Source organism: Ooceraea biroi, chromosome 11 (assembly GCF_003672135.1).
Source record: "Ooceraea biroi isolate clonal line C1 chromosome 11, Obir_v5.4, whole genome shotgun sequence".
Taxonomy (NCBI): domain Eukaryota; kingdom Metazoa; phylum Arthropoda; class Insecta; order Hymenoptera; family Formicidae; genus Ooceraea; species Ooceraea biroi.
In genome coordinates, this window is record NC_039516.1 from 1,118,515 (window position 1) to 1,143,827 (window position 25,313).

Consider the following 25,313-nt stretch of genomic DNA (forward strand, 5'->3'; position numbering starts at 1 on the left):
AAATATAAATGTTTAGCAAACAACAAGAGATAAATAACGACCAATAACTGGCACTTAATTGCCAGTGGCGCCGTAGCTTAGTTGGTTAAAGCTCCTGTTTGTGATTTAATAAATTTTAATTAAGTGCCAGTTATTGGTCGTTATTTATCTCTTGTTGTTTGCATTCATCACTGGCGAAAAATAAGCACCTCATCCTTTATAAATGTTTAGCATCAACAGGTATATTTAACACAAAACATACCTTTTATGTTAAATTATGACAATATACATTTAAATTGTTCTTTGGTAATTTAGTGCGCGATAATTTTCCAAATTTTTATGGAATTCTTTTTCCTGATACAGAAAGCGCTAGAAGATTAAAATTGAAAGATTTTCTAAAATTCCTAGCTGTTAGCAGTGACATGTTTCTCGGAAGGACTACGTAGTGAAACTACTCCGAAGGGTGATTTTCCGTTGAAGAACACTATAATAATATAGGAAATATTTCATCACTAATTTATGAACTAGAAAGTACCATACTTGCAGCGACCTTTGTGTGTTCGGTGGGTTGCGTTTTGATGATATGCGCGCGCATATCGATGAGAGCATTACTACGGTACGCGTATCCGCTAGTAACGTAGCTAGCAAAGTAGACTAAAATAATACGTACATAAAAGCGATATATATATATATATAAACGATCGATATATAATAATATATTTAATATAATAGACAAAAAATCTCTAATAAGACAACTCGATTATAAAAGTATCAATTGAAAATGTTTTTACGTAATTAATTTAGTATCGTCAAATTTTGAACATCGTATTGCAAGCGAACATTTTCGAGCGCCCGCTCGACACGGCCCTGTAATGCGCCGCCATGTTGCCTACGTCACTTGCGCGAAGGCAACGGCTCGGCTGGCTCCAGCCATTCCGTGCATACTACTCGAAGCGGTCGCCATTGCTAGGGAGTTAACTCGTCTACTAGGTGCGACTAGAAAACGCTTCCCAGTTCGATTCTCGGGTCCCCCAGCCGTAGGAGAATCAGAAAAAAACTATTTAGTGATTTCACTTCGTGAATTCGGATATTTCCCGCTGTGTAAAGCGTTATTATAATTGGAATATTTTCGGCGTCGAGTGGCGACAAGCCACGACGAGCGGAAAGAATGTCGCGACCCGCGACGCTCATCGCGACTGACCAAACGGTGTTATGTGGAAATCTGTTGACTGCTACAGCAGACCCGCTGCCGCCGCGACTGACACCCACGGGGAAGATCAGCCACGCAAAGACCCGGGTCTACACGCAACGCTACAGGAAGGAATGGGAACAGATGGACGATTTTAAAGGTACTTTCGCTTCCTATCCCGCACTGGTTCCTATCGCGCGCAGGGTCCTCCTTGTGGACCCTAGGATCGCGTCGCGTCGCGAAGTAACCGAGATTGGTTGATTTCCTTTCCCCATGGTTCACGACCGATTTTCTGTACTCTTTTCTGTTTAGTAATTACATCTTAGATGGGTAGAAATGGACAATTTAGTTGAATTGGACTATGTTCACCACATTGGAGGGCACTGAAAGAATCGGTAGTGAAATCTCGTTTCGCTCGTGCTGGTTTTTACATCTATCACGCTTAGAAACCAGTTGCACCGAGCAAAAGTAAGGGAACAGCAAAAGTGTGGCAGAATTGATAAATTTTAATTTTGTTTTTAAGTATCAGTATAAAAATATTATTGCTAATATTTTGAGATGAGTATATAATTATTACAGATTTTTTAAACTCATGATTGTAACTATAAAATAAGTGAGTATAAATAAAAGCTATGTAACTAGTAATAACTAATAATTCACCATAATTATAGTAAGATAGAATGTATCAAAAAGCAAGAAATATATTATGACGTAATAATTACGTGAATGAGCAGTAAATAATATTATGAATAATTGAACATAAATTAAGAAGATATCGGATATCTTAATCGAATGGGATGGGAAAATAATATTGAAATATTTTCAATATGCAGGTCCAAAGTTAATTCGATAATTCAATTTGACCTGTGATGTTTATTAATAATTTGTGTGGAACGTAAAAATAAAATAAATTATGTGAGACGATTTGAGCCTCAAGGAGAATAAATATTTGTTTATAGAAATAAAAAACAAATATATAATAAATATCAGTTTATAAAAATAAAAAACTAATATTCATTATAAAACATTGTAAAATTGATTTATTCAATTGCTCATTTTCCTTGTAGGATGGTTGACTTCTGTACCATTTCAACAGACTCGTGCTTATTGCATGTACTGCAAAAAGAATCTACATGCGCATCGCCTATCGCTGCTGAAGCACACATGTACCATGAAACATCAACGTGCTGCTCTGGCACACGAGGCAGAAGAAAAGAACAGGCAGAGGTTAGACTCTGGTGCACCCGAAGTGGGTCTCATCGAAGAAGTCGAGGTAGCACATTCGCTGCTCCTTTATTTTATCAATTTTTCTATCATTATCGTTTACATGTATTATTTTTATCGTTTTTGTTTTCTGCTTTAGACTATGGATGATACATTAGACACAACGGAGGAAAACGAAGAAGATATTGAATACATCGTCGAAAGACTGGATACGGACGACGAAGACATGATAGAAACTCAAGATGTCAAAGGCAAAGCTGGTGAATTAGCTGGTGAAGAGGAGGAGGAGGAGGAGGAGGAGGAGGAAGAGGAGGTGGTGGAGGAGAAAGAGATAGACAACAATTTTTCTGCACAGCTACAGTCTGACGAGGACGCTAAACCGGTGATCAAGAAGATCAAACTGATGCACGAGGTAGACAATTATATACACGTCATTCATATCAGTAAAGATTAAAGTGCAATAATTTGGTTCAATAGGAATGTTCGTCTTATGTTGTATTTTTGCGATGTTATACAGGAAAAATGCCGAGACGCATTGGCTGAGGCGATGACCCACGTTCACGACGAGTATCTCGAGGAAGAAGTTGGCGATCAAGAGGGAGTGCAGATGGAAATGGTGGTGGAGGAACCAGTTAATGCTAATGTATGTATCCTTTCTATGTGATAAAATTTATTTGATATTCTTAATGATGTATTTGAGGTTTAAGATATTAATATTTTGGATATTAATGACGAATGCTCTCCTTTTTCCCCGACATTACGATATAAGATTAAAATATATTTTGATAGGAGGGCGAAAAAGGTGATCTAGTCGAAGGCGCCTCGTTGCCGATACTGGACACTGTTTATCAGGCGAACAACTCGTCGGCACCAGCTGAGAACGCAATTAATTTTGTCCCGATCCCACCTAATCTGAAGACTAATCACAAGACCGTGACTGTACAATGCGGCAGTAAGACATTTACGTTAACCGGTGGTACATTTCAGCCGGGCACGCAGTACATATTGACCAAGCTTAAGGGTAAATCAGCCACGTTGCTAATGACTGATCAGAAAAAACCTACCGCTAATGAGTCGGATAAGAATAAAGCGCTGCAAGCAGAGTCAACTGTTTCAACTAATAGTAATCAACCGATTGTTGCTGGCAGCAGCCAACAATCGGTGGTTACTGTCGATACCAATCAACAGATGGCTGGCATGAAAGGATTGTCATCTAAAAAGGTAAGAGTCTTGTTCAATCGTAAAGGACTGTACTCCAGGATTTTATCAGATCGGTTAAAACAATAAGTGCAATGCATATCTCATGTTCATTCTAGATTGGTGTAGGAAAATTGCCAACGAAACCCAATGCATCAAAAAAATTGCGCATCTCGACGTACGTTGTGGATAATACTAAAGGCCTGCCAATTAGTGGCCTGCAAGTCAGTTTGTACAAACTGATGGACGGAAAATGGACCTTTTTGAATGAGAGGTATGTTATATATTATTTCATAAAATTTTTATAAATTCTTTTTGTTTAAAGTTATGCAGTTTCTTGCAGCAAGAATTAAAATAATTATAAAAAATATTAGCAAATATTCAAAATCGAAGGGGAATGTACTGCGAATGTGTGAAAACGGAATTCTGTTTCAGCAATACGAATATGAACGGCTTCTGCACCGATTTGGTAGAAAAGGTCAACTGCACGACTGGTCGTTACAAGCTACACTTCAACGTTGATAAGTATTTCACGTTAAGAAGAGTAGAGAGCATGATCCCATTTGTCGAATTTGTATTCGACGTGAAAAATACGAACAGTCACTATCACATACCTCTTTTACTGAGTCCATTTAGCTACACGATTTATCGTGGCATTTAAGATTTTGCATATGATAGATGAGAGTTCAGAGAGAGACAGATAACATAGAAATTACGCAGTGCGGTCCATAATTTTTTAGATAAAGTTCATATAAAGTAAAACGCTCACGAGAATTATATAGTCTATGGTCTATCTTTATATCTTTGCTATAGTCGATATGCTGTTGAGCTCTCGATTCTAATTGTATTATAATAGTTGAAAACTCTTCTTTCGTAATAGTCTTCAGTTGATTGGTTACGGCGGTTTCAGTGTTGGAAATGTCGTTGAATCTTTGACCTTTCAATTGCAATTTTAATTTTGAGAATAAAAAATACTTTGGAGATGATAAGTCAGCTGAGTAGGTTGAGTGATTTAACGTTACTTGGTTTTGATTGCAATATATTGCTCTTTTTTTGAATATGTATATTGAGTATGTATATTCTAAACACACATATCACAAAATAATAATGTATTCAATCACCGTTGACAATTCAAATTAGTCATACAGTTAAGATAAAGACAAAGGTTATGGGAACAAATGGAAGTTCAAATGGAAATGACTATATGACATTAATATGGTTATAAAAATATTAATCTCTTAAGCTTAGCATAACATTATATTCAACGATCGTGTTGAAGGGCGAGGAATCGTTTTTCAAATTTAATATTAATTGCTTTTTAAGATTATCAAAGTTTTGAAATTAGTAAGAGTTTGAGGCTTGCTTTGACTCCGTCATGGGTCATCTGACATGGCTATCGGGAATGGCCTCATAATATTTAATATAAAATTAGAAGCGTGCATAATGTTTTTGATTGAGAAATATTATAGCCAAAAAAAGTTTTTTTGGCCTTAAATTTAAAAAAAAACTTGCACACATGTACTGATTACATTGACGAGAACAATATCAATTAATCAAGTTTATTTTCAGCTTTCTCCGAGAAAGGAACTTGATTTACATTTACATTGTCCTTGCCATCAAACATCCATCCACACTATTCCTATACCGCCTGTTCTCATTCACACAGATAAAAACCTTACCACCTACTACCTATACATTTATATCTTATCTCATTTATTGCAATGTACACACCTATCTATCAACTGTATCTGTCCTATCTATGTTATCTGTTAGAGAAATATAAGTAATGTTAGTTTTAGTTTGAAACTATTTTGTATCTGCAGAGTGCACTAGATCATATAAGCTAATTTTTATAGCGTTGTATATCATATGTTTCAAATAGAGAAAAAAAAAGAAACAAAAGAATAGTTTCAGAATTGGACCGCACTGTATTGTAAGAATATTAGTTTATTGTAAGAATATTTTTATATGTTAAAATGCTTGTAATTACGAATCAGGCATTGCAATGCAAAAACGAACTTATAAATATACGATAAATTTGCATAAAAGATTATATTTCGTTGATAGTTCTTGCGTTAAGATTTTAGTAAGCTAATTTTATTTGCACTATATAAATGTCTTGGGAAACACCTTATTAAATTATAACTAATAAATAAATTAACTAATTAGCTGTTAAGAATTATTATTTTGCTATACCTATATAAAATACAAAATCAAATCTTTTCGACAATGTATGTGAATGTTATTATTACAATTGCATTATAAATCTATGATGATGAAAGTGAATTATTCTTTTAGATTGTGACATGTAAATAGTGCTACTTATCAGTTTATTATTATTTGTAACTGCGTAATCAGGCAGTTATTTCTTCTGATAGCGATATATCAATGGAAACGAGAAACTTTATTAAATAATTATAAATTAAGAGTTAAGAATTATTCTTATTGTATGTGAAATAAAATGGTGAGAATTTGTACATAATAAATTTCTAAGAAAATTTACAAAATTCTCGATATAATCGATAAAATCTTAATTCTAGAGATGTAAGCATATCTTATACTATATAGTTGTTACATTTATAAACATATTAAAATTTTATTCGTCTTTTCAACTCCGTTGTATTAATCTTTCATTTAATTGCAATAAGTATGTCAGAAAGTAAGTCCTTTTTTTTTATATTTCACTAGCTCTGGTATGGTTTATTATAACTTTAATAAATAACATAGTATAATTATCTATTGCGATTGCTAATCTTTAATTCACGATGACTGCTGAATTCTACTCTTAACTCTTGCTTCTCTCTCTCTCTTTCGTTCCTATCTCCTCCCTTTCTTTTGCCTTGATGTATTTTTGTCCTGTGTATACCTATCCTTGCGCGCGCGCGCGCGCACACACATTCTTTTAATATACCAGTAATGGATTTGATATTCAATGTACAGAATCAATATATTCCTCGTATTAAATTCTGTTGGATTTAGCACGCATTGCCGTTCATGATTCAATATTACGCTTTGAATGATTCCTTCATGCTCGTGTGGTAGCAAACGTTACAAAACGACTTCAGGGAGTTACTAAAAAAAATATACTTTATTCACGTAGCACGCTTCTACACTTACATGTCAATCGAGTCGCACGATGAGACATCGATGATGAAATTAAAATACTGATGGCGCAAGGTTTATAATAAAGCCTTGTTATGCAAACGGTGCAAAAAAGTAGAAGAGATTAGTGTAATTATGTCAGTCAGAAATTCATGCCGTGTCAGATTGAGTCATTAATCATTGATATTGGAAAGTGATTGTAAATATTTTTAAAAAATTTTTGACTTTCTGGCATGAAAAATATTCAGTTTGGCGGTTGTAAAAGTGATATATGAGAGTAGTAAATTCAAGAATAAATTGTAAATTTCGAATTCTTGTCAATTCTTACATGTCATCTTCGATTTACAATACTTGATTCGCGGAGGAAAAGTTAATTTCGTACTTTCCACTACACAGTTTTATACTGTACAAAACTTAGACTTATATATATATATAATTACGAAATACAATACAAAAGTATAAAAATTATTAATCTAGGCGAGTCTCTCTAGAATCACTACTGGGGTGGTAGATAGCTCCGATCGACGTTGGTCTTTGGTGGTAGATACATGTTGCTTCCTGGTTTAAGAGCTCGCCCCGTTCCGCCGGTCGCGGCGGCGCCCAATCTGAAGCCGGCCCGATTTCCGTTCTCGTCCGCGACGTAGCTTGTAGATGAAAAGATTGCATTATAATTGATTTCTTATTTCTTTTCAAACGGAAATTCAAATTTGAGAGAGGCATTCTTGAATTAGAGATTGTAGGTCCCACTTGACGGGGACAAGCGATGAAAGATTTTGCTATATCAGATTAAGTTATTAATCACTGGATGTATTCTCACTGAACGGAAACGGGGATTCCTTCGGGGCTCTTGTAGGAGAAAGATCCCTCCACCACTCGGACCAGTTCGCCGTCCACGAGCTTCAAAGTGGCTTTTTCCTCCCTGATGATGCTATCATCGTTGGCGACATTTGTGGAAACCACTGGACTCGCGGCTGCTCTTACTTCGCCCTCCAAGGGCGGATTAAGTATCAGACCGCCGGAACCGCGCGCGAACAACGGTGCCTTTTGATCCGGGGAGAGCTTCTCGGTGAAGCACGCCGGAAACGACAGCAAACACCAAATCTATAAGAGGTTTTAGCGATTTTTGACACATGTATCATATAATTAGATACTTTTATTATGCAATGTAATGATATGCTATTTTTTGCATTTTATATTTTTTATTGTAGTATACAACCAGAAGATGCTAATTTCGAACCGAAAGGGTAAGTCAAGATTATATAAGAACTCTTCTTTCGTGTGCGGAGTATCCTCTTTAAGGAAGATCGATTTCGAAATTGAAAAATTGACGGCATCTTTGTTTTTTTTTAAGGGAACATCTACGATGTTGAATGAATAACTTGTATATTACATGAACTAAATATTTCATGAATTTGTCTATTTAGGAACGGCTGGAAAATGACTGAGGAAAAGAAGGATGACCCCGCGACCGGTGTAAGCGCGTTGCATCGCATCGTCTCGTTGAATAATCGGCGATCGCCGCGTATACGTGCATCTCGCGTGTTGATGGAGGTGGATCCCTATGAAAAGGACACTTTCTACATAATCGATGACCGCCTGGCTGGGCCCGCGTTTTGAACGCTCCGGGGCCCGATAACCGGTAGAGACGCAATCGCCCCCGTCGTCGTGGCGAAGGCGCGTCAAGAATCTGGCGAATCGCGCCGTCTCGGCGAAGATGAACTTTCAACCCCTGAGATTCCGCGATGTATGTACATTACATGCAGCGAGACAGCCGATGCTCAGCTGCGGTATCTTTCATCTGAGAGGGACAGAACTGGTTCCTGAAACGATTGCGCACGAAGAAAGTTTGATGACTGTTATTAATCAGCTTGGAAGTTTAAGCATGAAGACATAAAGATAGAGAATCCGATTGTTACGTCATTGCGATGGCGTAAAAATGATTATGAAGTACATTAACGTGATAATAATTGATGTGAGATTGACAGCGATATCAACATGCGTTAAACGTAAAATAAAATAACTAATATAGAGATTAAAAGAGTAATCGCAAACGCGTTATTACTTTATGCAACAAAAAGAATTATTAACACTAGATTTACGGAGTTCGTCAATTTGACTGAGAATTCATGCTTAAAAATACAAAAATCAAAATTATCAATTTTTATCAATGAGAAAATTGAAAATCAAAAACGGAAAATCGAATTTTAATGTATGTACCCATCAATATGACGGGTTTCAGTTTATTAGGTATACAAACAACATCCGTAAATTTAGTGTTAAAGCTGTTACACTCCGATGCACTTTGGCACTTAAAATAAAAATGCAAGCACGTGTGAATCTCGCGTATCGCGACTAGAAGCTACCAATTCGCGATTTTATGTTCCTTTTGTCTTTATCATTTTAAATCACACGAGCAATTTGGAAAATATCGATTTCAGGCTTTTATTTTATTTTTGTTTCGCATTTACGAAATCGCATACAAGGATTCGTTCGGTTCAGGGATCACAGACTTTCCACGAGGACGAGCGTGTATAGAGCGCGATGCGCGACGCAACGAGGCCGCGAGGCGCACGCGAAATTTATGAGCGACTTGTGTTCGCGTAATCTTCTATGGACAGCACGCACTAGCTCGCTCGCAGCGTTCTTCGAGGACGACTGATTTATGACGCGTATTGCGAAGACACGTTCTCTTATCTTTTCTGCTGGTGACGCAGCGTAGGAGCTAGATCTTCTGTGACATTAACACACGACTGTTTTCCACCCTCTTTACCCTTACAAATAACAACTAATTGAAGAGATTTAAGAAATTGGATACTCATTGTATGTCATGAAATCGTAATTAATTATGATAGTCAAGACAAAGAAAAATTATTCCGAAAATTTGTTAACACAAAATTACAATTTTTTAATCTCCAACTGTGAAAATTAAAATGAATAAATTTAAAATAATAAAACATAATCTTTATTGCCGTCGTTTTCCCATGTTTCTCCAGTTTGTAAATTTCTACAGTTTGCATTTAAATCGAGCATAGATTTATACGAACAAACGTCTTGTTAATAGATAAATCTCAGTTTCCACAAAAATTTTTTTACGCAAGCGTTAAAATTTCTCCGGCAGGACGTACCAGCGAGTAAATGATCCCTCGATGACCCATCGTGGCTGATCGGTTACAACGATGATAACGACGAGGATGACGACGACGACGACGACGACGAGGACGACGGCGACGCTGAGGAAGATTCGTCAACTTTGCACTGCATCACCCGACTCGAGGATGATACCACGGACACCCTATCTTACACCGAAAGCTATATAATAGGTCCTGTCTGCGGATCCGTGATCCTGCGGACCCGCGGCTTTATATATACTCGGCGAATGACGATGGATCGGACTTCTCCCCCTCTGATCACCACCTCGAGGAGGCGATCCTCGAGAACGGCTACCGTTTCTGTTCTTGGCTCGCGACTCGCGCGAGCGATCGCTGCCGATCGCTCGTCCCGTGTGTGCATCGTGTGTGTGTACGTGTGTCAACGAGCTCGGGGAACATTGTTCTGGAAACCGGCGACCTGACAGTCGAAAGATCATCGAGGGAACACCGATGATTCGGTGGTTGACCGATGGAATGTCATCTGTCGTCAGCGAAATGTCAGCGAGCTTAATTAAGCACATGTTGCGATAGCGAGTGATTTCAGGCATTTCAGGAAGATCAGAAAAAAACATTTTTCGGCAGGGTAGCAGATTTGATCATTCTGCAGAGAAATAATGGTTAATCTCGGTTTAATCTCGTCGTATAGTAACTATATAGTGAACAATAATAGAAAAATATTTAACTGTTTCAGTTTGGGAGGTGGAACTTTCGCTGTTGCACGTGTAAAAGTTAACTGCGCTGGCTTCTCACGAGGTTCATCACGAGAAGAGACGATGCTGCTTCTCAGATTTCGGATTTTATTCCCGATGTTACACGTAAGATGCGTAAGCGAGTACACGAGCACACATGCACTGAGCGGAACGACATGTGGATTTATCGTCGTCGATTTAAAGGCCACCGTTGTCACGACGATCCCGCGATCTGGCTCGTTTAAGGGCACGCGGACGAACAATGCGATCTCTGAACCTTTAATAGGATGCGTTCGCTCCTAATAGGATGCCGCATCTCGGCTGACATTTTATTTCTGTCGCGACGCCGCCGCGATGCACAGCCAAACCTACCCATCGCATGCTGTGATTCAGCAACGGTAGCCTTGATCGATATCGATTCTCTTTAGATCTCCGACTGGATCGAATCGAAAAGGAAAGGGACCAACTTGAGGTGATGGGTCACGCGAACATAAAAATGCATAAAAACATAAAAAAGCAATGGATGCTTTCTCAGCAAATGTTATCATTGTTTTGCAAAATTCTTGGATTCATTAATCATATTCTTCTTCAAACATCTTTCTCTGATAAAGAAGCGAATGCTCGGACGAAGAAATTTTTAATTTTAATTAATGAATTACTGGTAGCAGAGAGTAATCCATTAATTAATATACCGTGAATTAGATTTTTTCTCAACAAACTGGTTGGGATTCCAATAACCAATAACCAATACATATATAAAAAGATTGTAAGTTTAGATTATTCAAACGCGAGGAAGAGTGAAGCGATGCCATCACTCTCGAAGTTGCATAACTTTGGCAAAAGGTTCGATACACCTCCTCCTCTCTCCTTGTGAGAGAAGACTCTCGAGAAGATGTACAAAAATATTGTTGCGCAACCCGAGCACACATACACACATACACGATGTATGCGCAAAATTATAATCCGATACACGCAACCGCGAAGTTGAAGCAATAAATAAAGGATCATTTATTGCGAATTTGCTACGCGAAGCGACCGACTAATACCAACTGATTCGCGAACGGTGAGATATTCTGATTTATCCCTCAATATTTTTACCAAATTTCATGGATAAAGTTTCTCAGGAAATCCATTATGAAACTATTAATGACCACGGTTGGAAACGCGACTTTCTGACTAGAGAGTTTATGTTAAAATGCATATGTATACAAAAGTGACATGTAAAGACTGAAATTGATGTTAATTAATATAATTTATCTTCCAGAATTAGGATTGGCTAAATGCTTTTTGCAGATCTCATGAAGTATACCATCATATTTCTACCAATAATACATATGTATTACCTTAAGTATCGTTACAATAATCTTGTGAAAATAATCTTGTAAAATTAAAATTGTAATTTACAATTATCATTCTTATATATTTTTTGTTATTTTTATATATCATAAAGCTTGATAAATGAAATATTGTGCAAGCAAAACACAAATTTGTCGATGCATTAAATCATTTTTCTATTAATAATTTTATTTAAATTATTGAAATGCACTAATATAGAATGTACAAATAATTAAGATGTAGGTGGATTCTGATTTGCATTCAATTTGTAATCTTTGTCTTTTATTGCATCTAATTTATCTCTTATTTTGTCTCATTCATAAAAAGCCAACAAGCACAAAATTGTCCAAACATTGAACCCCACGCAATGAACCGGAACTGATTTATTATCTCCCCTTATCTATGGCGTAGTACGTGATGTGCGAAAAATTATCCAAGGTCAAATGGATGTTTACGAAAGACCTCGAAAACATCTTTGAGTGTGTGTAGACACTGACCATTTCATATTCAATCATCCATTTATTATGATTACATAACTTCTCCTATTTCTACCCACGATATGCTTGTAAATGTCAATGTTTTGCACGCTTTTTGTATGTGAAGACCAGAATCTAATCGTAAATATGTGCCCAATAAATTTCTCTAGTAATATTTTAGTTAATAAATAAAATATCTAATAATAGTAATATTAAATAAAAATTATTACAAGCTTGACATATAGCAAAAAGTCCGATTAATATAATATTAATTTATAATATATAATTTCTATTTATATATTTAAATTTCAACGATTAAGAGTCAGACAATCCGTCAATCTAATAGATTGTTTCAAGATGAAATATACATTAATTTAAGGAGACAAGCAATTAGGCAAAATAGCTTAATTATAAATTGTAGGCCAAACTACTCTTGTGAGACTAACTTGTGAGGCTCTCGTGCTAACTACTGCGTTGGCTTTCCGTTATTTTTAACTATCGTTACAATGTTCGAGTGCATGATGAGGATGATCGAGGGGCTCGTGAATGAAAGGAGTAATGAAGCACAGCATACGCTGAAGCACATGTGCGATGAGAGTACCGCTGAACTGCGATTATAGTTGACATACTTTCGTGTATCGATTCCAAATAGACAGCGAGCTTCCTGTAAACCAATAACGTTACGGTAAACCGTGCAACGTTCATTAAACGATAATGAGAATCAAGAGTTATATTATTATTATTTTTGACAAATTACTACAACCTCAATAAATTAATAATGTAACGATTGGCGATACATAATTGGTGATAATAATATAAATTTGATTATTTATTTATATCTAGTTTTCATATTTAATTAAGTATGAAAGTAATAATCCAATATTTCAGTTTGCAACATCCAACATGCAACGAACAAATTTAATAATATGTGCGAAAGATTAGTGAATTGTTCACACACAGGTAATTGCTGATGAGTAATCGCTATCCTTGTCTCTCGTTTAGTCGTGACGATGTTGCATAATAGTGAATCATGATGTATAATAGCGAATGTATCTTCCTATATGAGGTCTTGCCCGAAAATGCTTTTCGGATTCTTGGACGGCTTGTGACGACGATTAGTTTAAATGATGGTGCTTTTGCATCGAAGTTTGACAGCATTCTTTTAACATCCGCACATCTTGCTGCAAATCAAACAAACCTGGCTCTGGTAAGAATGCACTGCTATCCCATGTTTGCAATGTCAATTAACATAATCCTGGCTGATAATGTAAAGATTTCGTCACTTGGTAGTCGCCTCCTCGTTGGCGAAAGGATTCCGGCTTGCAGCTTTGTACGTATCTGTAGTGACTACGTCAAATGATGTTGCAAAGGCAAGAAAAACAGCGGAATATTAGGTATGCGATCGTGTGTAATTTTGTATTAATTTTTCCTGCTACAACTTTGTTCAAAAATATATCATTTGGTAATTAGATTTAATCGTTTGCGTATTTAATTGAATTTTTATTGCTCAGCAGAACAAAACACATGTTTGTTTTATTGTATCATTTTAATATGATACAATTGTCAATTGGAAGACGTTTTCTTTATATAAAAGAGTTCTACATAGTTCAAATTTTTGATATTTTTGACGAATTGTGATCTATTTCAAGATTCCTTTTCTAAATCCAATATGACGTTGTTCGGTAGAAAGCGACTGAACAACGCGTGATATTTACAAGCGAGAGTGGCCGTTAATTGTTAGTAAGTGATTGCAACTTTGATGGATGGTGCCGAGATGTATTTTGAATTGATCAGCCGTTTCGTACGCTTAATAAATAATTCGCCTTGCTCAATCCAGACACCTCGGTCGGAATGCTGTGAGTCATTAATGAATAACGATGAACGTCGTAGTATTTTTATCATTGGTTTTATAGAATTTACATTTCATCTTAAGTTAGTGATTTATGATTTCACATGTTTTACTAAGGAAACATGGAATCCTCAAGTAATGAGAGGACAAAGAGGTGGGAGTTCATTGGATATGATCAGCCTACGAGAACAGATCCGAAAAAAACAAGATTGTAAATTTTTATGAACTTTTATACATTTACAGCTGAGAAGTGGAAGCGAATAAGTTTTGTCGTAATCTGTAGTACACAGTTAGTTATAAATCACAATTAAAATTGTCGAAATGTTTGTGTAAAAAATTTTTCTCTTAAAATAAAATTCTATTTATATAAGTCAGAGTCTGTTATCTTTTAAATGTGTTTTAATCTGATTAAATTTATTCATAATTCTATAATTTCTCTTGAAAAATATTAACGATTCAGTTGCAAGTATTTCTTGAGAGCACTGAATCTCACGTTTGCCATCTTTCTTCATTTTTTTGAATTATTTAGATGGTGATTCTGTTAATCAATATTTGTAATATTGACATCCTTTCGGATGCATTCCCATAGGCCTTTTATCAATGCACATGTTTTACACGTTACTTTTTTTAACAAGACATTTAATATTCATTTAATATCTGTAAGCTCAGCAGAGTCAACATTTTGCGTGGGAACAGACGTTAAGAGGTTCTCGTGTATAGGTATGCGCGCATTATAGATTCCTGTTGTTTGCACTGTACTGCGCAAACTGCGCTCGATCGGCTCTTCGCGGCACGCGAAATATCGGTTACTTCCGGATTCCCTTTGAGGATTAACACAAGCTGACAGAGCACATTATCAGAGCGGATAAAAGAACAGAATAGAAGAAGGTAAATACTCTTGCGCACATTTTTCGCTATTTTCTACGAGATTAAGACCAGATTATTATCATTTTATATAAACTATTATTGTTTAAAATGGAAAAACAACATGCTTCACAGATAATTGAAAAGATTTTCGAACGAATTTAATATCGTTATACTCTTTCTTTCTGATTCACGCTGAATCTCATTAATCAGTACTTATAATGCAAGAAAATTATGGTACAAAGAGACATTTCAGTCGTCGCCACGAAGAGTTCACACCTCTCGATACCTTCGACTAGTTCGTACAATAAATTTCGTCCATTAAAAATCGCCGTTGCGAAAGCTGGGAGGCACCGAGAGATCTCTTCCTTCCGTACACGGCTTGTTAATTAGGAAAATAGTATCTTCGACACCGTCTGAACGATCCGGTTTTACTTCCTCGGCACCTCACGCACTTCCGCTTCGCTGTCGATCGGGATAAGCTAGGAGGAGATATCAAAAGTGTCTAGATCGAATCGCATTTTAATGATGAACTCTATAATCAATTGGACGTATGTATTTTCAGTTTTCTATAAATTAAGACGGTCGTGCTTTTGTTTGACTATATATGTCAAGTTTCAGAAAGTGCAGCAGTCAAATGTTGAATGTAGAGTCAAATATAAGTTAATCGCAAGTTTAAGTTAATTCTTTTGTCCCAGCTCGCCCCGATCGAATGCGGAACTCATTAACGCAGGTACACAAAAATCATGGGCGTCGTAAGAAAAGTGCAACGGGACACCGCTTGCACTTACCTGAGTTTCTGAAAAAAGCATACGGAGAAGAGAGCTCAATTAGAAAATGCTTAATAATTAAAATTTGTTGATGTTGATACCGTATGTAAAATGGACAGCAAACAAAAAAATCTGAATATGAATAATTTCTTTCATGTGAAAGAGATATGTATTGTAATCTAGTTCTTATAAATTAACATTTTTATCAACAGAATAATTTTATTAATAAATAAAATACGTCAAGCAACAAATTAGCGATACAAAAGCACTAAAGTTTTGTACATATTTCATTAAATTATGAAAATAGTAGCTTTTTCATATAACCGGTATAATTTTACAACGCGTGTCCTTCGGCATGTATAAAACAATTCTCACAAAAGGATGTTATATTTTGAAGAATATCTAACAATGATTCACATGCTTACGCAAGCCCCTATGAAAAATTCTAGCGGCGCCCATGATAATAATTAACGAAATACACTTAGATACTCGATTGAACACGATTAGGACCCATGATCAAATCTTTATCGTGCGCAAACAAGCGCAGTCTGTTCACCATGATTGATTGATAAAAGAAACATTAACTCTTTTTCGAATTCGCCGCTAAAAACGCAAAACTGCACTAAAATTAAAACTTGGATATTTGCATAATTAGTTATAAAAATTCACAAATTGTATTGCCAATTGTTATAAAAAGATCGGCATTAATTTTCGCATTCTGGTGGATAAATCTCAGGGCTGACTTATCGACTCGAGGGTAACCAACAGCTGACCCAACAACGTCCCGAAAAAGATGTGTGTGTGTGTGTGTGAAAGTTCTCAGGATCAAATTTATTGGAACAACCGCCGTTAAGCGTTATATGCATCCGGCGAAAATAACCCTCTCTTGTTTCTTTCCTCTTTTCAGGATTCCGTAGATAAAATTAGAAATTAGAAACATCATCGACGAGTTATTACTAGCGGTTGGTTGCGGGAGCAGTATCAATGATTCTGAACAGGCTCATCGCGGCGTTTCCGGTAACATGAATAAAATTAATGTCTGGTAGAATCTATCATCACGATTGAACGTTGTTGAAGTTGAGTGACATTAGACTTCCAATAACATTCACTGTAATTAGCATTTGCACCCATTGACCGACATTCTCTTAAAATTTTACCTACGGAACTCTTCGACGAGTCCAACGAAATAAACGTTTGCCGTACAGAGTGTTTCAAAACCGCGCACTTGATTTTTACCTATCTTTTTTCTTTATATTAAGAATTAATAATTAATTTAAATTAAGAATTAATACAAAGTTTTGCGTGTGAATTTTGCTAAAAAAATCCGTACGGATCTTCCCAACCGGATCTGTCAATAGATAGTAATTTCTGAGCAATTAAAACCAATGTGAATTAATTCAGATTGATTTCAAGTTGATCGAAAAATTTACAGATCACGCAACGGAGTGCGATATATTTGACACATCCTGTATACGCAGTGACGTTTAACGCGTCGAATACCTCTCGTAGTGCAAGTTAAAGAAAGTATGAAATTGAAGCCGCCGAGTTAGTCTTCAGAAACAGCGGTGTGTCTGCTCGCATCAAGATCTAACGTACGAATGACGTCCCGCGGAACTTTATATGCCTTGTTGCGCAGTCTTCTCCTTGTACTCGCCACACTCATCGTCTCATCTCTTTCTTTCTTTCTTACACACATTTCTCGCATTTTCTCTCACGCACTCTTTCTATCTCTTTCTCTCGCTTTGCCTTTCTCGCTCTACGCGCACGATGCATTCTCGAAATCACGATAATCCTGACGATAATTAACCACGATAGTAAAAGCATATAAGCTATACAGCTACCATTCTGTATCTACAATATAGTTTTGTATGTATAATATATATATATAGATTTCATCTCTCTCTATCGCTTCGCGTCTCTTCCACCTCTGGTCTTTCAAATCATCGTAAAATTGTCACTGTCCCGATAGAAGCGATTCAATGTTCGTTCACGCACTGATATTCTTCATCTCATCTCCTACGTGGATCCTGGCATTCTTTTCCGTACTCGGAAACCGGAAGCAGATATCCTGATGAGAATTCAGACTTCCACAGCAAGAGTCAGCAATCCTCTTCTCTCTTTCTCGCTTTTATCGTTATTTTCAGCGGTGAATTAGGGCATTTATGATCGACTCCAACTTCCGCACGCAAGAATGAACAGAGCCTCTCCGAGTTTGTCCCTTATTTTTCAAGCTCTCGTCAGCCTAATGCCAATAGTTTACGTCCAGCAGCAATCGTTCTCGTTCTCTTCAAAGTACCTTTTGATTTTCGTTGAGACTTCTTCTTCGTATGATTAGAAAATACGAAATATACTTTTTCAGGTTTTGTCTTACCTCTGCGATCGTATTTTCTTACATATTCTCTTCGATTCCAAATATTTCTTTCCACATTTCTTCATCAATATCGTTTTTTCTCTATCTCAAAGACGAAACTCTTTGCCAAGTCGTTTTCTGGATTCACGTTTCAAGTCACAAGCCCAAAATATCTTTCTTCGTGTCCGGAACGTCTATCGGCATTCCCTTTGAGGCAATTCTTTCCAAGAATCTTCTTCGTTGACGGCTTGTCCGCGACGTCTCGTTCCGCACTCTTTAACGTTTCGAGCTGCCCAGTCGCAACTTCCCCGGAAGCCTCGAAGCCGAAGAGTTCTCGAAGTGGCGCTCTCGACAGTGGAGGAGGATCCGTTTCTCGCGTGCGCGTCCCCGTCGCCTCCGTCGCTCGGTCATTACTGCAATACGCAGCATTTGCACTTAGGCTTCTTCTTCAGGGTGACGTGCTCAACCTGTGACGCGTCGCCCGGACCTTGTGCCGTCATCCTCGCGACCTCCACCGTTGCAGTCCTCGATGATCCGACCTAAAAGTAATGATAATATCGATACACTTACAAACGGCTGTAAACAGATGGGATGTTATTTAAATTATCGAATCAATGGCCAATATCAAATATAAAATCGAGTAAAATCGAATAATATCAACTAATTAACTAATGCCATCAGGATTAAGAATTAGGATGAGATTAAGAATAAATAATGAAGTTTCAGGTTTACTTATCTTTTTTCCTCACCTTTTCATTGACCGGCTGATTGCCGCCTTTCGCTGGAGTGCCACCGTGAGCACTACCGTTCTCCTGGCCGGGCCTCGAATTGCCGTGGCAATTCGTGGATTTCAGGAGCGGACTGGTACTCGAGGAATCGTGCTCGGTTTTACCCTCGCATCCCGGCAACGGTGGTGCGTTCTGACCCGGGGTCGGCGTGATCGGTTTCCCGCCCTTTATCAGCTCGACGATCTCGTCGGCTTCCCTGGAGAGGTCACCGTCCGGCCTGAACGGATTGTCCCAGCCACTATCCGTGCTGAAATCAAAAGACAAGACATGAAAATCAGAAAAGCAGATGATATTGCCGTTTATATTTTATCGTAATGTATGACACGTGTTGTCGGTACTGAGATCTTAATGACGGATCTCGCTGCATAAAAAAGTAGTTTACACGGAGAAGACTTTCAACGCGAGATAATAATTTCGCACATTAAAAGTTATGATTTAACAGATCGCGATCATTGATACTCTATGAAGAACCGCCTCCATAGATAAAGCTAATGTATCCGTAATATCGTTCAAAGGAATAAGAAATTCACTGGAGCTCTCGCAGAGATGCCGGCGCAACAGAAAAGAAACTTCGATCGACACCCTTGATAATTATCCTCGAACCGAGAAATTAATTTTAATAATAAATTGTAGTTTTTCAAATTGTGCAATTCGTTCAAGCAAATTAATACGCGTTTTAATAAGTCTCGCGCTCATCCAGGCATCAGATATGTACGCTTGAGCGATTTATTTCCCAGCGTGACGTCAGCTTAACATAATAAGTTTATGTCGGCTTAATGTAAGCATAAATCTTTACCTGTGGGAAGCAGTAGAGTGTAAGACCCAGATTATCAATATTGATCTATTTGTACCGTTATAGCTAATAGAATAAGAGCGCAGCAGAAGGGCAGCAGAAGAGTGCAGGAGAGAAGCGCTTGCCGCTTCCTTCGTCCGCTCTTTTTCGCTGGCTCTCTAATTAAATTTCGTTTCACGAAGCGCTAATCGTGGGCGTACGCACGCAACGGTCTGCTGTCAAGACACGTACGTCGCAACTAACAAATTGCAAGTAAAAAAATGTCGCAACACAAGCGAGCGCGCGACTTTGCGTCCGGCGAGTAATTATGCAATTATGTATACATTTACCTTGAAGAAAATGTGGAAACACGCTCGCGACAGGTCTGAGCAAAAGTTTTACTTGGCACGCGATGCTAAATATTGCAATGTAAATACACGCCTACGGTACTTTCAGTACTCAGAAGTAACGGCATTCGTTTAAATCAACATCGACTGCAAGGAGCTGTGAATAGATTGGATAATGGGAGTATCAGCGATTACAGAAATCAGTGATACTCCCTGACGACGCTATTATAACATTTCATTGTTCGCATCATTTATCACTTAATTTTCGTCAATTATCCGTTGCAAGAAATTATTGGGTTGTAACATATATTCATCCCGTTTTTAATATTTCTAATATTATTTAATTTTAATAATATTAATATTTTTTAAATATTTTTAATAATATGAGCTATAATAAATCTATATTATAATATATCTATATTATAATATAGATTTATTATCAAAAACACTAAGAAAACGGGACAAATACATGTTACAATTCAATAGTTAGGGACACCCCAAAAGATACCTCGACAAATCCAAGTACCTCCTCTCAGATGAGAGTAGTAACACCCCGACTGACTGCAGGCGCGGCGAATATCACGTTAGAGCAAATTACGAGCTCAATTGTGATCGCCGCGCCTGCCCCTACGACCGTGACATTAGCTTCGGCGTGGCATTGTGCCGCGCTTAATTACGGCGCAGCGCACTGTTACACGATAGCGCACGTGCACTCCTGCACATACGTGTGCGCGCGGCACTTCCGGCCGATCCGCACGGTACTTCCTGGTCGAGCCGGCCGGGAAATTGAACGTTGAGCGTTTTCAGAGCCGCGCGGAGTGCTCACAGCTGTAAACTACTTGCGAATTTAATGAGACACGCGACGTGCCGCGAAAGTTATGTATCGCGATTTGATCGTTTAAATGCTCGACCGGAATAGCATTATCGCATTTGCATCGAGTATAATGAGCCGAGGCAGCAGTATCATTATCGCCGCAGAAATACGGGACTTCCCGCGAATAGTTCGGAAGAAGCAATCGTAAGAATAAAAAGTAAAACATAAATTTCAAATTTCTAAGATTTATTGCAAAAAGCAATGATCAAACGCCGATTCACTTTTGATCGGGTTCAGATATATTAATTAACATTCGCTGTTGTGGTGATCATCGGCAACCGGCACTGAACTTTAATATGTTGTTTTGCAAAGTATGAAGCAGTACGTTTAGAGGGTGAACTGAATCGAGATGCACATTCGCACATTGTAGATTGATCCAATCGTAATTATTCATACGCGGACTCGCGATACGCTTTGCACGCGCACAACTGCATCGTAAGATTGAATGCTTTAATATTTAATAGGTCATTTCCTGCAATATTATCAATCTAATACATATATTCCTCGCAATGAGATGGCCTACTACGCCAACGTGCAATCACAAGTCTCAAACTCTCAAGTAGTAATATCTAGGCAGGAAATGAGGATCGATTCGGATATCCGGCGAGGTGACAGATCGCGATCGATGCTCCATTTTTCTTCGACGAGTTCTTATGAGATTATTCGATCAAGGCAAGATAACTTCGCTAAAAATGAGACTCGAGACGGCGGTTAACGTTTCTTTACGTTCTTGCTTCTTCCGTTCTCATTTTTTATCTACTTCTGACTGACGATTCTGTCTGATTCTGATTCTGTATCTGATTCTGTTTGATTGTATTATTTATATTATATAATATGCAAAATTATACGTTTTTTAGAAACATTGTCTGAATGCCTTAATTATATACAATACAATATAAATGAGAGAGATATGATAAAAAAAGATAAAAATAGATACTAAAATAAAGTAATGATTAATTTGTTGCAGAGATCGAGAAAAACGAATTTGGTTCATATAAATATAATGTTTAAAAGTCATGTAATTCATCAGATTAAGCAAAGGTGTTTCGTGCTTTTGATCGCGGACCCGTATTTCTCGCGAGGCCAGACGTGAGCGACCTGATCCGTCCGTTCGTTGATGTATAACCCTCGTCTAGATCTATATAGTTCGCCAGGGGTTGAAGACCCCCGAGAGGAGACGTCGCTCTTTGCTCTTTGAGGCCGACGCGACGCATAGCTCGGCCACGGCGATCGAAAATGCTCGACTATTCTCGCGATGAAAAGAAAACAGAATGTGAAAAGACGATAAGAAAGAGAGCATACAGAGACGCGTGAAAGGGAATGAGGAAAGAAAAGTTACGAGCGGAATGACGAAGGAAAAATTGAAATACAAGGACCGCGTTGTTAGAGATCGTTGCGAGAGAAACACCGTTTATATTTTTATTAACGTTTTTCGCGTAATCCTCGGCAGCGACTAAAGCGATCCAACAATTTCTTCCTCTTCACATTTCTTCGCGGACATGCTGAAACTTGAAAAGTCGCAAACGTTCCGCTAAAATAAACTCTTAAAACTTTTGTGAAATATTCTTTGAATCTTTTTAATGATAATCATTTTTTATCATCTTATCAACCCTTCATCGGAGAACGTCGAGCTTAGATTTTAGCTTTCGATACGACATCGCGCATGCAACGGCCCAACGGAAGACCAGACGCAAACGAGACGCGAACAATGAAGAAACCGCGAATTAGGGGAGGGATTCAGGGGAACACTGGAGAGCATTGGGGTGCTTGTATATAAAGGAACTGTCGAGTACCATTACCTCTCGTTGCAGTCGGTCGTGTCTTTGGGCACCTTAATCACATAGTACATGTGGCCGCCGTGGGTGGTCGTCATTTTTTGATCGCGCCCGGCAACATTTGACAGCGGCAATCCTCGAGAGAGATTTCTCTCGTTCTCTCTTTCTCGCGCTCCGTCTCGCTGCTGCACCTTTCTCTGCTTCGCTCTCTGCCTCTCTCACGCTCCGCCGAGCGCGAAGTCGGCTCTCGTACACCTCATCGTTCTCGGATCCATGTAAAAATCCTGTGAGGCTAACCAGAAGACTGACCGCTAGCTCGCCGATGAAGAACTTGGCCGATTTCGCGCGGTCGAACTTCAAGAGCAACGTAAGACTTTATTTTTAAGCACGTCCGCGACACGTGGCGGGAGATCTTTTCTCCCTCTTCCTCCCTCCCTTCCTCCCCCCCTCCTCTCACTCGCTCTTTCTTTCTCTTTCCGACTCTTTCTCTCTCTTTCAGAGTTTTGCTCCTCTCCTTTCTCCCTACAAATTGAAAAGAGAGAAAGAGTCGCACGTTATTTCGGGGCTGGCCGCGCTTGCCAAGAGGAAAGCCTCCCATCGAGTGTTTTGTGTTTTGCTCGATACGAAATCGTCCATCGAGTGTTTATCCGGTGCTTCTCTGGCGTAAGAGATCAGAAAATTCATGCAGTAAACGATCGCGAACGATATTTAGAAATTGGTTTCAAGATGGACACGAATACTCAAGTGGACGAAACAAAGTGTGCTGCTTTCCATCACGATAAAATGTTGTTTTGCCGCGAAAGCAGTTAATAACATAAATCTGTCTCAGTATTTTTCTTTTGAAAAGGAGTTGTGTCCTCGTTCGTTCCTCACGTGTCCCTATATCGTGCGTCACAATCCTACTTTATAAGAGAGCGTAATAATTCTAGATGTCGTGATTTCTAGTCTCTTCTAGAAAATAATTCTTTTCTTTTCTAATGTTTTCCACTTTAAATATTTCCTCTTACTGTGTATTTGCTCATGACAGAGGCTCATTCGTCAAACTGGCTTTACAAGCTCGTAATGCGGACAAGCAGGGATTCGAGCTTCCGTTACGTGAAAGCACCAGACTCGTCGACTCGTATCGCGGAGCGACCTATTTCAGGAAAGTCCGTGACCCATTTTCTCCTCTTTCCGACTCGGCCGTCGTGCCGAATCATTGGTTAATCATCAGCATTGGCTTCTTAGACACATAAGAGAAATCATTCGTTTAAGAGAAATCATTCTTTGGCGATTGTACGGCGATTTGTTCATCAGTGACGCGTATTTTCGAGTATGCACAGAGGCAGCTCGAAAATAGCCCAGAAATTTACACGTTGAGTCACCGCTCGAAGTAGAAATGCGCGATTCTTCAGGTTCGCATTCCATCCGCGCTTTTACATGTAATCGCGATCATTGGAGTCCCAATTCTGTTCTGCATTAAATTCTGATATATTAGGTCAATCAAGAAGTTTGGTTCGATTCATACATGTATGTAATATGTTGATAATGTCTATATCATAATGATATATGATAATGATGGTGATTACTTGGTTGATGAATAATTTGTTTTTATTGAATGTAATAAAGCAAAATTTGACGCAAAAATCGAACTTTTTAGCTGATCCAATATTTTGCATGGAATACAAATGGTATTGGAAAAATAATCAGTTAGTATCTGATGCTAAAGCTAAGGTCTTACGTCAGAGGAGAGAGACAGACAAAGAAAGAATAGAGATATACGAAGGAATTCTAGGATACACGACTTAGTTGTGCAACTAGTTGCCTAGTGGAGCACGAGTGGTATCGATTTGGCACTGTTTACGTACGACGTACGGCTTCACCAACGCTTGATTGCTCGATGAAATCGTCAGAAAGTAACGGATATATCGGGAATCAGTGGAAATTCTTGGATTAATTTAACAAGAACATTTGAACAAGATGCGAGGGAGAGTCTAGTGATAAATTTATGCGGATATAAAAATAGTATGAAGAATGCGTACATACAAAGTAAGCAGTGTATAATAGTAGTGAAAAGATATAGTATTGGCAACCTTTTTAATTTTATGTAAACTTCTTGAAATACGAATATTATATATGCAAATCAATATGTATGAGAATATGTATGTAAATGATAGCAAAAGAAAAGCACATATACAGAACATGTGAAATAATAAGTATATAAGTATTATATGATATGACATCAGACATATCGTATATAATAAGAAGAACAGGAAGCTACAAAAAGATCTGGAGTTCTAAATAGTGCATTTCAATATAAGATACGAAGAGTGAACCTTTTCCTTCGGGAAACAAGGAACTACTCGTTAACTCGTTTAAGATTCATTCATTCATCGGCGAAGCGTGACGCACAGACTTCTTCCTTGTCCATGAATAGAACTCTGTCGACCAATTAACATGTATGCAGATCCTGCCTGCGGAGACACACTGCACTTATCCCGTTAGTTATTAAATCATCCAACATTTTCATTAAAAACTTCAACCGAGCAAAAATATTAAAATGAAATATTGATGCATAAAATAATAAAGTAATAAATAAAATCAA

The 25,313-nt window shown here is 37.9% G+C and overlaps 3 protein-coding genes and 1 long non-coding RNA gene across 8 annotated transcripts in view; 2 read left to right on the top strand and 2 right to left on the bottom strand.

The window, feature by feature from the left end:
• The first annotated feature begins 905 nt into the window (after window positions 1-905).
• On the top strand, window positions 906-6,197 carry LOC105274564. 4 transcript variants are annotated; one of them, XM_026973898.1, is made up of 8 exons: window positions 1,237-1,328; window positions 1,481-1,781; window positions 2,236-2,441; window positions 2,532-2,804; window positions 2,910-3,035; window positions 3,182-3,613; window positions 3,709-3,863; window positions 4,025-6,197. In XM_026973898.1, exons 3-8 carry the CDS (start codon window positions 2,280-2,282, stop codon window positions 4,248-4,250), a joined length of 1,374 nt encoding a protein of 457 aa, XP_026829699.1. In that variant the 5' UTR covers window positions 1,237-1,328; window positions 1,481-1,781; window positions 2,236-2,279; the 3' UTR covers window positions 4,251-6,197. The 4 variants fall into 4 exon arrangements, with proteins under 4 accessions (XP_011329104.1, XP_026829699.1, XP_011329108.1 ...); XM_011330806.2 differs by lacking the exon at window positions 1,237-1,328 and having other exon boundaries at window positions 1,335-1,636; window positions 1,748-1,781; XM_011330802.2 differs by lacking the exon at window positions 1,481-1,781 and having other exon boundaries at window positions 906-1,328.
• LOC105274566 lies at window positions 5,758-9,901 on the bottom strand. Its single transcript, XM_011330807.3, has 3 exons — window positions 9,817-9,901; window positions 7,509-7,792; window positions 5,758-7,335 (listed from the first exon to the last, which is right to left on the bottom strand). The coding sequence occupies exons 1-3, from the start codon at window positions 9,844-9,846 to the stop codon at window positions 7,188-7,190; spliced, it is 462 nt and encodes a 153-aa protein (XP_011329109.1). The 5' UTR covers window positions 9,847-9,901; the 3' UTR covers window positions 5,758-7,187.
• Window positions 9,902-10,364: 463 nt separating this feature from the next.
• On the top strand, window positions 10,365-15,091 carry LOC105274567. Its single transcript, XR_893097.2, has 2 exons — window positions 10,365-10,457; window positions 10,532-15,091. It is a non-coding gene; the product is annotated as an uncharacterized LOC105274567 (long non-coding RNA).
• Window positions 14,821-25,313, bottom strand: part of LOC105274563 — a 61,610-nt gene continuing 51,117 nt past the window's right edge. For both annotated transcript variants that reach the window (XM_026973899.1, XM_020034566.2), the window contains 2 exons: window positions 18,923-19,208; window positions 14,821-18,712 (listed from right to left, as the gene is read on the bottom strand). In XM_026973899.1, coding sequence (XP_026829700.1) covers window positions 18,584-18,712; window positions 18,923-19,208 — 415 coding nt within the window. In that variant the 3' untranslated portion in view covers window positions 14,821-18,583. The remainder of the gene's footprint in view (window positions 18,713-18,922; window positions 19,209-25,313) is intronic.